General features: G+C 42.0%; 1 protein-coding gene across 1 annotated transcript in view; it reads right to left on the reverse strand.

Moving 5' to 3' along the window:
• LOC126197973 (uncharacterized) overlaps nucleotides 1-10,107 on the reverse strand; it is a 162,970-nt gene extending 152,863 nt beyond the window's left edge. The window contains exons 1-2 of the mRNA XM_049934685.1: nucleotides 9,891-10,107; nucleotides 7,696-7,893 (exon numbers count right to left, since the gene is read on the reverse strand). Coding sequence (XP_049790642.1) covers nucleotides 7,696-7,893; nucleotides 9,891-10,107 — 415 coding nt within the window. The remainder of the gene's footprint in view (nucleotides 1-7,695; nucleotides 7,894-9,890) is intronic.
• Between the last annotated feature and the right edge of the window lie 666 nt (nucleotides 10,108-10,773).

Consider the following 10,773-nt stretch of genomic DNA (forward strand, 5'->3'; position numbering starts at 1 on the left):
GAGGGCACTTTACGTGCCACTGTCATTACCTCCCTTTTCTGTTACAGTCGCGTATGGTTCGCGGGAAGAACGACTGTCTGAAAGCCTCCGTGCGCGCTCGAATCTCTCTAATTTTACATTCGTGATCTCCTCGGGAGGTATAAGTAGGGGGAAGCAATATATTCGATACCTCATCCAGAAACGCACCCTCTCGAAACCTGGCGAGCAAGCTACACCGCGATGCAGAGCGCCTCTCTTGCAGAGTCTGCCACTCGAGTTTGCTAAACATCTCCGTAACGCTATCACGGTTATCAAATAACCCTGTGACGAAACGCGCCGCTCTTCTTTGGATCTTCTCTATCTCCTCCGTCAAGTATAGGTCGAACGAGTGTTTTGTAAGCCACCTCCTTTGTTGATGGACTACATTTTCTAAGGACTCTCCCAATGAATCTCAACCTGGCAACCGCCTTACCAACAATTAACTTTATATGATCATTCCACTTCAAATCGTTCCGCACGCATACTCCCAGATATTTAACAGAAGTAACTGCTACCAGTGTTTGTTCCGCTATCATATAATCATACAATAAAGGATCCTTCTTTCAATATATTCGCAATACATTACATTTGTCTATGTTAAGGGTCAGTTGCCTTTCCCTGCACCAAGTGCCTATCCGCTGCAGATCTTCCTGCATTTCGCTACAATTTTCTAATGCTGCAACTTCTCTGTATACTACAGCATCATCCGCGAAAAGCCGCATGGAACTTCCGACACTATCTACTAGGTCATTTATATATATTGTGAAAAGCAATGGTCCCATAACACTCCCCTGTGGCACGCCAGAGGTTACTTTAACGTCTGTAGACGTCTCTCCATTGATAACAACATGCTGTGTTCTGTTTGCTAAAAACTCTTCAATCCAGCCACACAGCTGGTCTGATATTCCGTAGGCTCTTACTTTGTTTATCAGGCGACAGTGCGGAACTGTATCGAACGCCTTCCGGAAGTCAAGGAAAATAGCATCTACCTGGGAGCCTGTATCTAATATTTTCTGGGTCTCATGAACAAATAAAGCGAGTTGGGTCTCACACGATCGCTGTTTCCGGAATCCATGTTGATTCCTACAGAGTAGATTCTGGGTTTCCAAAAACGACATGATACTCGAGCAAAAAACATGTTCTAAAATTCTACAACAGATCGACGTCAGAGATATAGGTCTACAGTTTTGCGCATCTGCTCGACGACCCTTCTTGAAGACTGGGACTACCTGTGCTCTTTTCCAATCATTTGGAACCCTCCGTTCCTCTAGAGACTTGCGGTACACGGCTGTCAGAAGGGGGGCAAGTTCTTTCGCGTACTCTGTGTAGAATCGAATTGGTATCCCGTTAGGTCCAGTGGACTCTCCTCTGTTGAGTGATTCCAGTCTATTCCTTGGACACTTATTTCGATGTCAGCCATTTTTTCGTTTGTGCGAGGATTTAGAGAAGGAACTGCAGTGCGGTCTTCCTCTGTGAAACAGCTTTGAAAAAAGGTGTTAAGTATTTCAGCTTTACGCATGTCATCCTCTGTTTCAATGCCATCATCATCCCGGAGTGTCTGGATATGCTGTTTCGAGCCACTTACTGAGTTAACGTAAGACCAGAACCTCCTAGGATTTTCTGTAAAGTCGGTACATAGAATTTTACTTTCGAATTCACTGAACGCTTCACGCATAGCCCTCCTTACGCTAACTTTGACATCGTTTAGGTTCTGTTTGTCAGAGGTTTTCGCTGCGTTTAAACTTTGAAGCTCTCTGCTTTCGCAGCAGCTTCCTAACGTCGTTGTTGAACCACGGTGGGTTTTTCCCGTCCCTCACAGTTTTACTCGGCACGTACCTGTCTAAAACGCATTTTACGATTGCCTTGAACTCCATAAACACTCAACATTGTCAGTGTCGGAACAGAAATTTTCGTTTTGATCTGTTAGGTTGTCTGAAATCTGCCTTCTATTACTCTTGCTAAACACATAAACCTTCCTCCCTTTTTTTATATTCCTATTAACTTCCATATTCAGGGATGCTGCAACGGCCTTATGATCACTGATTCCCTGTTCTGCACATACAGAGTCGAAAAGTTCGGGTCTGTTTGTTATCAGTAGGTCCAAGATGTTATCTCCACGAGTCGGTTCTCTGTTTAATTGCTCGAGGTAATTTTCGGATAGTGCACTCAGTATAATGTCACTCGATGCTCTGTCCCTACCACCCGTCTTAAACATCTGAGTGTCCCAGTCTCTATCTATTATGTGATAAATAGTTTCAGAAAAGAGAGAAAAAACAAAAGTTACGCGAAATTGAGTTTAAAATGTTGTTGTACTTGCAGCCACTGCAACACGTTCTTGACACGCTTACATTTTAAACACAAACTTATATCTTCCGAAAGTACATTAATATTTAATACAGCACTTCTGCCATCGGTTTCATTGCGTTCTACGTAATCATGTGGAGAAAGGATGAAAAACAGTTCTCTCTTACAACAGCTTCCATTTGATTCTGCACTCACAGAAGTATTAGTATCCTAGCCTAAAATTTACATTTATCACCAGATAAATGACTGTCCACTTCTCGTGTATTTATAATGCTTATATTCACTATTTTCTTTCTTCCACGTACTCCAGACCTTTCCTTGAAAGCTTTGGAGATCGATCTCGTCATTTATTTCCCCCAGAAACAAAAAATAAGAATTTTGTGACCGACAGTTTCTTTGATTCACACAAAGGCATCCTTCGAACAATCAAAACAATTACAATTTTTTTCATATTTTCACCGTTTTCAAGGTACGTTCTGTCTTTAAATAATGATAATTGTAAGATTAGGATGTTTAAAATCTAGTAGTTGTCATTGTTCCAAGGTAAATTTAAAGAATATTTATGCACACGCAGAAACAGTGCTGCTGCAGAAGTAAACAAGGTTGTACTTCCGCAATGACCATTATAAATCACGTCAAAAATCCAGAAACAGGCAAGCGCGAAGACTGCCTGGTATCCCCAGTCTTGTCATTGACGTAGGATGAAGTTTATCCAAGATACCAGAATCACTACCTAAACAGCTGTGGCAGCGGCCCACTACTGGACACCGGCTCCAAGAGGCCTTAAAATGACCAGAAGTACGAGAAAGCAAGTGTGGGTACCTTATTAGAGCCACGTGTAAACGAAAATTTACAAGCAGTGGATAAGATACAAGAAATCAGTTTCCGCCAGCGAGGCTATCAGAGTGGCTACTAAAGAGTCATACAACCATGCATATTTTAACTCCAGAGAACCGTGTTGTATAGACCGATTACTTAGCAAGTTAGAGTCTACCAATAATGAAGCGCGCGCGCATATATATGTTTGTGTTGGGGGGTTCACGATTATACGTTCTGTTCTTCCATTCTTTGTTACTTATCTCTTGCGACCTCCTTTCAATGACGCAAAAATGAAGCGCCAGGCTAGATGTTTCAAGAAGGGTACAAGGTTGGGCTAACGAGGACAGTCACTGTGGTATACACGCAATGTATACATTATCAAATAAGATTACAATTGTAGTAAACCCATGCTCTTGACATGGCTAGTCACAGTGGAAAGAAAAAGGAAACACACAGAATCGGATCCGCCAAGGGCAGTTTATAAATTTCTACCGTCCTACTGCTCCTAAGGCCGGTATTACACTATCAAATTTCTTTGTCCAATATCTTTGTCAAAGATATTTGATAGTGTAACAGGGACTTTGTCAAATGTCGTCCAATATTTGATCAAATCTAGGGCCTCGCTTTATATTTGATCAAAGAAACCGCTTGTCTTCTGTTCACTGCAATGTGACATGTTACCACATGGAGCGCTAGCATCGCTGCAGCGTTCTGTCGTCTGTAGTGTTTTTATAACCATTGCCGGTAAATACAATTTGTGTGTGCCGACAACTACAAAATTAATAAAGATGTCTGAAGCTGATGAGACGCTTTACAGCGTGAGGCACCCTGAATACAAAAACAGATTAAGAAGATTGGAGACCTGACCTGACCTGACCTGACCTAACCTAACATAACATAACATAACCCTCTCCTGTAGCAAGGAATCGGAGTGTTACAGTGAAACTGTCTTCTGAAGATGTAGCAGTTCTTAAGTGAATATTGTGCTTTGTGATATGAGGATACACTTCATTGAGCACATACAGAAATGTATGCTCATCCATTCTTAAGTAATTGATGTACGACTTTACGTCATCCACTGTAAGCTCACGTAACAAGTTTTGTTGAATGCTTTTATCGTGTCGTCGTAAAACCCACGGCTTCACCCAGATTAGATTAGTTTTTCGTTCCATATATTCCGTGCTGAGGAGATCCTCGTGGATGTAGAACATGTCGATTTTTTTTAAGCTGAAATAATAATACTAATAGTATGAATAAATACAATACACCATTTGTTTCTATTAAAAATTTCGCCAATGGAGTAGAAGGAGTTGGCCAGTAGTAAGTTTTTCGGGCTCCTTTTAAACTGATCTTTATTTCTAACTAAATTTTTTATGTTTCCTGGCAAATTATTGAAGATGAGTGTTCCTGAGTAGTGGACTCCTTTTTGAACTAGAGTAAGTGCTTTTAAGTCCTTGTGCAGATCATTTTTGTTCCTGGTATTGTATGTATGAACTGAGTTGTTTGTTGGAAAAAGAGATATATTATTTACGACAAATTTCATTAAGAAGTAAATATACTGAGAGGCAGTAGTTAGTATATCCAGTTCTTTGAAGAGGTTTCTGTAGGACGTTCGTGAATTTACTCCACAAATAATACGTATTACACGCTTTTGGACTGAAAACTTTTGTTTGACTTCAAGATTTACCCCAAAATATTATCCCATATGCCATTATGGAATGAAAGTAGGCAAAGTATGCAAGCTTTTTCATTTTTATGTTGCCTATGTCTGCTAACACTCGAATTGCAAATACAGATTTGTTAAGGCGTTTCTGCAGTTCTGTGGTGTGCTCCTACGAACTGAATTTATTATCAAGTTGTAAGCCCAGGACTTTTAAGACTGTCAACCTCGTATATATGGTTCCATTTTTCCCCCACTTCTTTTCCGCATGTGCACACAATGCAATTGGGGTACGTACAACTGCTGCGGTTAATAACAAGTTGTTGTCAGCCATCTTGAACTTTGACGAAAAATTTGATGACAGTGTAATACCCCTTCTAGCGCTACGTCAAAGATCTTTGTCAAATATATTGGACGGAATATTGGATCACATCTTTGATCAAATCTTTGACAAAGAAATTTGATGTGTAATACCGGCCTAACCAGCGGTTGGGAATGCCCAGTCATCACTGTAATGTGTAGATAGCGCGACTCCCTAGCGGGCTGGGCTGCCTGGCATCGCCACATCGCCAGCAGCTGACACCAATGGTCCAGTCGAGCTGATCAGTTAAGTGCCTACACGAAGAAAAAATAGGAGCCATCGACTTCATGTGGAGCTCATTTAGGACATCTTTATTTCCTAGTATTGTAAGAATGCGGCAATAAATACTTGTGTAGCAACCACCTCGAGATGACTTAGTCGTTGTAATCCACAGGTAAAAACCACAACATTCCATAGCAGAATACACGCTGACGACGTCACATCTTAACCTGTGGTACCAGAGGCTATTGCAATACATCCACGTAAATTTATTCTTTGTCTGATTGCACTCTGCTCAACACAAGACGCACCATCTTCGAAAGCTTGAATCAGAACTCTGCGTTGGGTCTCACATCGTGATAGCGAAGACTGGCTAATCAGTATGAAAATTGAGAGTACGCGTTTATATCACCTTGTTTATCGTCCCTAAGCTAGTTTCAGTACCTCGCCATAAGAGTAATTTAAAAAAAAAAACTCAATTTAGGTCGTTACACGCTGTTTTGAATAGTTTTTATGGTTATGCTCAATAATGTATATTATAAGAACACGCCGTGCATGTCACGACTTCTATTCGAAACATTAGCGCGTGTTAGTCGAATTTAATTTTTTACTTTACATAACGTCTGTATTCTGAAACTATGACGTTAGTAGCTTAAAATAAAAATACATTCAAAAAACGTTTTCCACCATAACAGTTACATTTTCCACGTTGAAAAATAATGACAGTGTTAGAAGCCAGTTTGGCGAGAATAATCATCCCTTATAGATATTTTGGAATTCCATGACTCTGTAGTAATTCAGTACAAATAAAGATAACTGCAACCGGTCCTTTATGAAATATTTGCTTCTGTCCAGAGATTAGTTTACGAACTGTTTCAGGTTCGTCTTCAGATGAGGCATGCAGAATTCACGTACTTGTGTTTGTATTGTGTACTCCCAGTACCCAATAGGCGTCACACAAATACTAATATGCGACTTCAGCTTACGCTATCAGAAAATAAACCAGAACAGGCTCTAAAATTAGCTCACCGAAATAATTTTTTCACAAGTGACTGGTCGTACTTATCCGTATTTACAATTCAAAAACCGGTGATCACGTCCAGATAGACGCACAAACCGCGTAATGCTATGCTGTGCTTTGCTTCCGCTTCCACCCCCCTCCCCTTCCCCATGCCCACCATTCCACCAGCATACGCGGATTAGAAGAACGCGAAATGCACAGTGTTTGTGGCAAAGGATCCCATGTTCCTTTAATGGCTCCACAGACGCATCAACAGACCAACCAATTGGGCGGATGCAAGCGTTTTGACCAATCGACGAACGTTCCTTGTAGAGATGTCAGACGGGAAGGACCACACTACAGCCGATTACCCTCCAGCCAAATAAACTGTGGTGTGTGTAGCGCTGTCGGCCAACCGCCCGACAAAACTTCGTCTTTCGTCACTGCGCGCGAGATTCAATGACGTTCTACACGAGACTGACTAATCTTTGAGAGTATCTCAAGACATTTGATGACTTGAGATGTTTGTGGCACATATCGTGCAAAGATTATAGCAATAGAGACTCAAGAAGTGAAGCATTTATTTAATTTTTAAACCAATTCATAATGGTTTGTATGTTACAGAGTGAAAGATATACTTTATGAATTCGTCGATTTTCCGTACTTAGGTTTTTAGATATTATTTCCGATATTTACCGTAAATTAAATCTAATTCCAATTTGTCTGTGTGTCGGTCTTTAGATCTGCAGTAGAGCCTACAAACCGAAACAGACAATGGAATTTTATTCATAAAATATACTTGCTTTATTGTTGTACGTATTAAAAAAGTCCAGCCACTATCCACGCCTTTATGATGAGCAAAGTGTGAGATTTTATTTACAGATCTAACAGTTGTTAAACGCTGCATTTTTTATACATCTGTTTAATATAGCAACTCCGAAAAGCATATTTCATCCATTCTTAAATAATTACGAAAATCATCGGCTCCCCATTTCCTAAAGCAACAGAAGGTGGGAGAATTTCTTTGCAGTAGCCACTTTGTCTAGACTTTTTTGGCCTTGTTACCTCTAAAACAGAGAAGTCATAATCCAATTTTTGTTTCTGTTTAAAAGCAAAGTGGATTTCGTAAAACAAACTCAGTGAACTTGAGATAAACAAATCACAATAACAAGACGGCACAGTAATCGTTGGCTGCAGTCGATCGGGACGTGTGTAGGCTACCACCAAATTGGTCAGTCGATAAATAATGCTGCCCACAGCGCACATTATTCCCAGCAACAAGGCATGTGAGGCTGGAGAGTGGCCGCTACTCACCCATGACGGCAGGCTGGGTTTCCATGAAGTGGCGGTACGGCGAGAACGTCGGCCGCCGCTGCGCTTGCAGGCGCCGTCGAGACAGAGATCGGATGCGCACTCGGCGGCTGTCGGACCGCGACTGGCTGCCGCCTTCTCCCCTCAGGCCAGCCGGGCCCCACCCCCTCCCTACTCTCTGCGCTCCCCTCCAGACGCCCTCTCGCAGACCACGCCGTCTCAGTGTCAACAGCTGCGGCAGTCTTTGACAGTCCGGCCTGCCTCACTGGCGGGAAGCGGCCCCCCGAGTTCTCCCAAGTTGCTCCTGACCGTCTGTCGTTGACAATTCCGAGTCTGCCTTAGTCCCCGAGGCGGTCGGCGCGCTGACACCTTGTGCGTGTCTGGGAGCCTAGTAGTGGGACAGACAAGAAAGTGGCTGACCGCAGACGTGCAAAGCCTGTTTGCAGGGTAGCTGCCGGCCTAAGTAGGGCTCGTGAAAAATAAATATGCTCCGAAACGCATTCTCCGCCCTGATCGCCGGGCGAGTTCATCCCTACGTACCGGAGAGGCGGCCGCTTCAGTTGATTGTGACCTACCGACCCGCCCACTTCCAGTACTCTCCTATCTAGAACCCACCTCTCCCACAGCTTTGCCACCCGACGTGAAACTATCTTTCTGCGAAAATTAAAAAAAAAAAAAACATTGTTTCAAATGGCTCTAAAGTCTATTTACCGAGAGCTGGGACGAAACAAAAACATTGTCACGTGAGCGACTACGCTCGTTTCCAGAGAAGGCATTCGGTGTTCACGTGATACGTAGGGGTGTGCAAAATCCTTGGCGCACGCTTTACAGCTGGCGGTGTTCGGCTGGCTGCCGAGCTGTCACAGCGGACCGAGAGAAACCCGCAACAATGTACGAAATAAATTTAACAATAATGTTAAAATAATGTTAAACTGAGTTCATTCTGTCGAAGCAGATTTATTTTCATTCAGGTTGCTAACGAAACGCTCCATTCAGACACAATTAATTGTTAATTTTAAATACAATACCAGTAATAATAATGATAAAGGACGAAACAAGGTTCACTCTGTCGAACTTGAACTTTTTTCATCGAGGTTTGTAACAAACCGCTCCTCTCTCTCCTCTACAATGCAGTCTAATTTCCACATTTGAGTTTCCACTTTTTCTACGACATGGAGGACGCACTTGTTCCAATCTTCTACAGTCACTGTTCGTACTGCTTCTTCTAGCAGTACTTTAACTTTCGGCATTTTATATGTTTTGTTTCTCGCTGCAACATAGCCTTTGATTCTGGCCCACACTAACTCGATGACGTTTAATTCACAGTGGTACGGAGGAATTCTGAGAACAGTTTTCCCTGCATTCTTCGCCATTTCATCTATTGCGTATTCGTTGTGCGCTGTTCTGTGATTTTTAACTGTATCTAAAAGTTCTTTCTTGAACATACCGTCTTCGAAATCGATGTTTTTAGATTTTAGCCACTCTGATATTTCGTGCTTGTTGGAATTCGCATTGGGAACTGTTTCTTTTTTCCGAGAATGGTACGGCGCGTTATCAAGAACAATAACTGCATTTTCCTGAAGCCGAGGAAGAACATCTTGAAACCACTTCTCGAAGGTTTCGGCGCACATCTCCTCATGATAATCTACACTTTTCTTGGATTCCAAAGTCCACAAATATCCTTCAACGAACCCTGCTTTGCTGCCAATGTGTGCGGTAATCAGACGTTTCCCTTTACCTGATGGGTCCTTGCTTCAGAAACGCTTGTTTTGAGGAATTTATAGTGTTATCAACCCAGACGTAACTTCGAGTATGTCCTGCGTTCATCCACGTCTCGTCCAAATAGTAAATGGGTCTGCCTTCATCTCTCAACCGTTTAATGGTTCGAAGATAACGCCGCCTCCATAAAATGATGTCATTCCTGTCTATTAGCATGCTATCGCGCCCACGCCGGACATACTTGAAATTTATTTCTCTCAGTTACTTACAAAATGTAGTTCTCCGAAAATTGCCCAGATCTGCATCTTCGTTCACGACTGTAAGCACTTTGTCAATTGTTGGCAATTCGTTACGAAAAAAAAATTCGTGTACTTTCCTTCGTATCGCGTTTCTATCGAAGTCATCAACACTTTCAGAAAGTTTCTGTCGTAATTTTCCTTTCTTGGGAGACTTCAAAGAGTGTGTGGCCTTGTACTCACTTATCACACGATGCACTGAAGAACGTCCAACACCTGTAGATGCAGCTGTTTTCGAAACAATGTCACTCATCGACTGCTCCGAATGTAACAGTTCCGTTTCATACACATTAAGCACCATGTGCTTCTCAGAACAACTTAATGATTTCTTCTTTGGTCGCTTCTTTGGTGGACTCAGAACTGACACGTCGACCTCGCTCGCTGAATCCGTGGATGACATAATGAGGACAGCCGTATGTGATGCTAATGAAATAAGTGAATATATAAAATAAGAAACCATGCGATGCTATTGGATGCGCACATAAACAGTGAATGCTCAGCGTGACTACAAACACATTTACTTACTCTAGTAGCCAACAACTAGTCTTTCAAGCGTCTTTACAGATGAACTTAAGATATCCTGAAATCGCCGCTGTACAACACCCACTAACGAGCTCACACCTGCAACTGAGACGGCCACACTGACAGCGCCGCGCCTGCGAACCGCACAATGCATCCCTCATAAAGGACAAACGGTTGCACCCATCGCATCCGAACAAACTAAAAACTTAAATCCAAACCTTTCTGAAACTTTTCTCGCTTACACCCCCACAAAAAAATTTAATGGGGAAAAGTTTGTCGCTTACTATATTTCGGATGATGATTTGGTAAAAGTTCTGCATCAGACGTGAGATTTTAATTTATTTCTTCACTATTACTGACTCTATTGGGCAGAAAATTTGCAGACGTCATCAACATATAGTACTGAAGCAATTATAAAATTATTTTGCTGTGCGGCACACAGTTTAGGAGATATAGCGTGATAAATATAGAGTAACGCGAAAAAACAACTTTTCCTGAAAGCTTAAATATTTCTCTTTTTCATTGACAATAAATTTTAATGTAC

The sequence above is a fragment of the Schistocerca nitens genome, chromosome 1 (assembly GCF_023898315.1).
Source record: "Schistocerca nitens isolate TAMUIC-IGC-003100 chromosome 1, iqSchNite1.1, whole genome shotgun sequence".
Lineage (NCBI taxonomy): Eukaryota > Metazoa > Arthropoda > Insecta > Orthoptera > Acrididae > Schistocerca > Schistocerca nitens.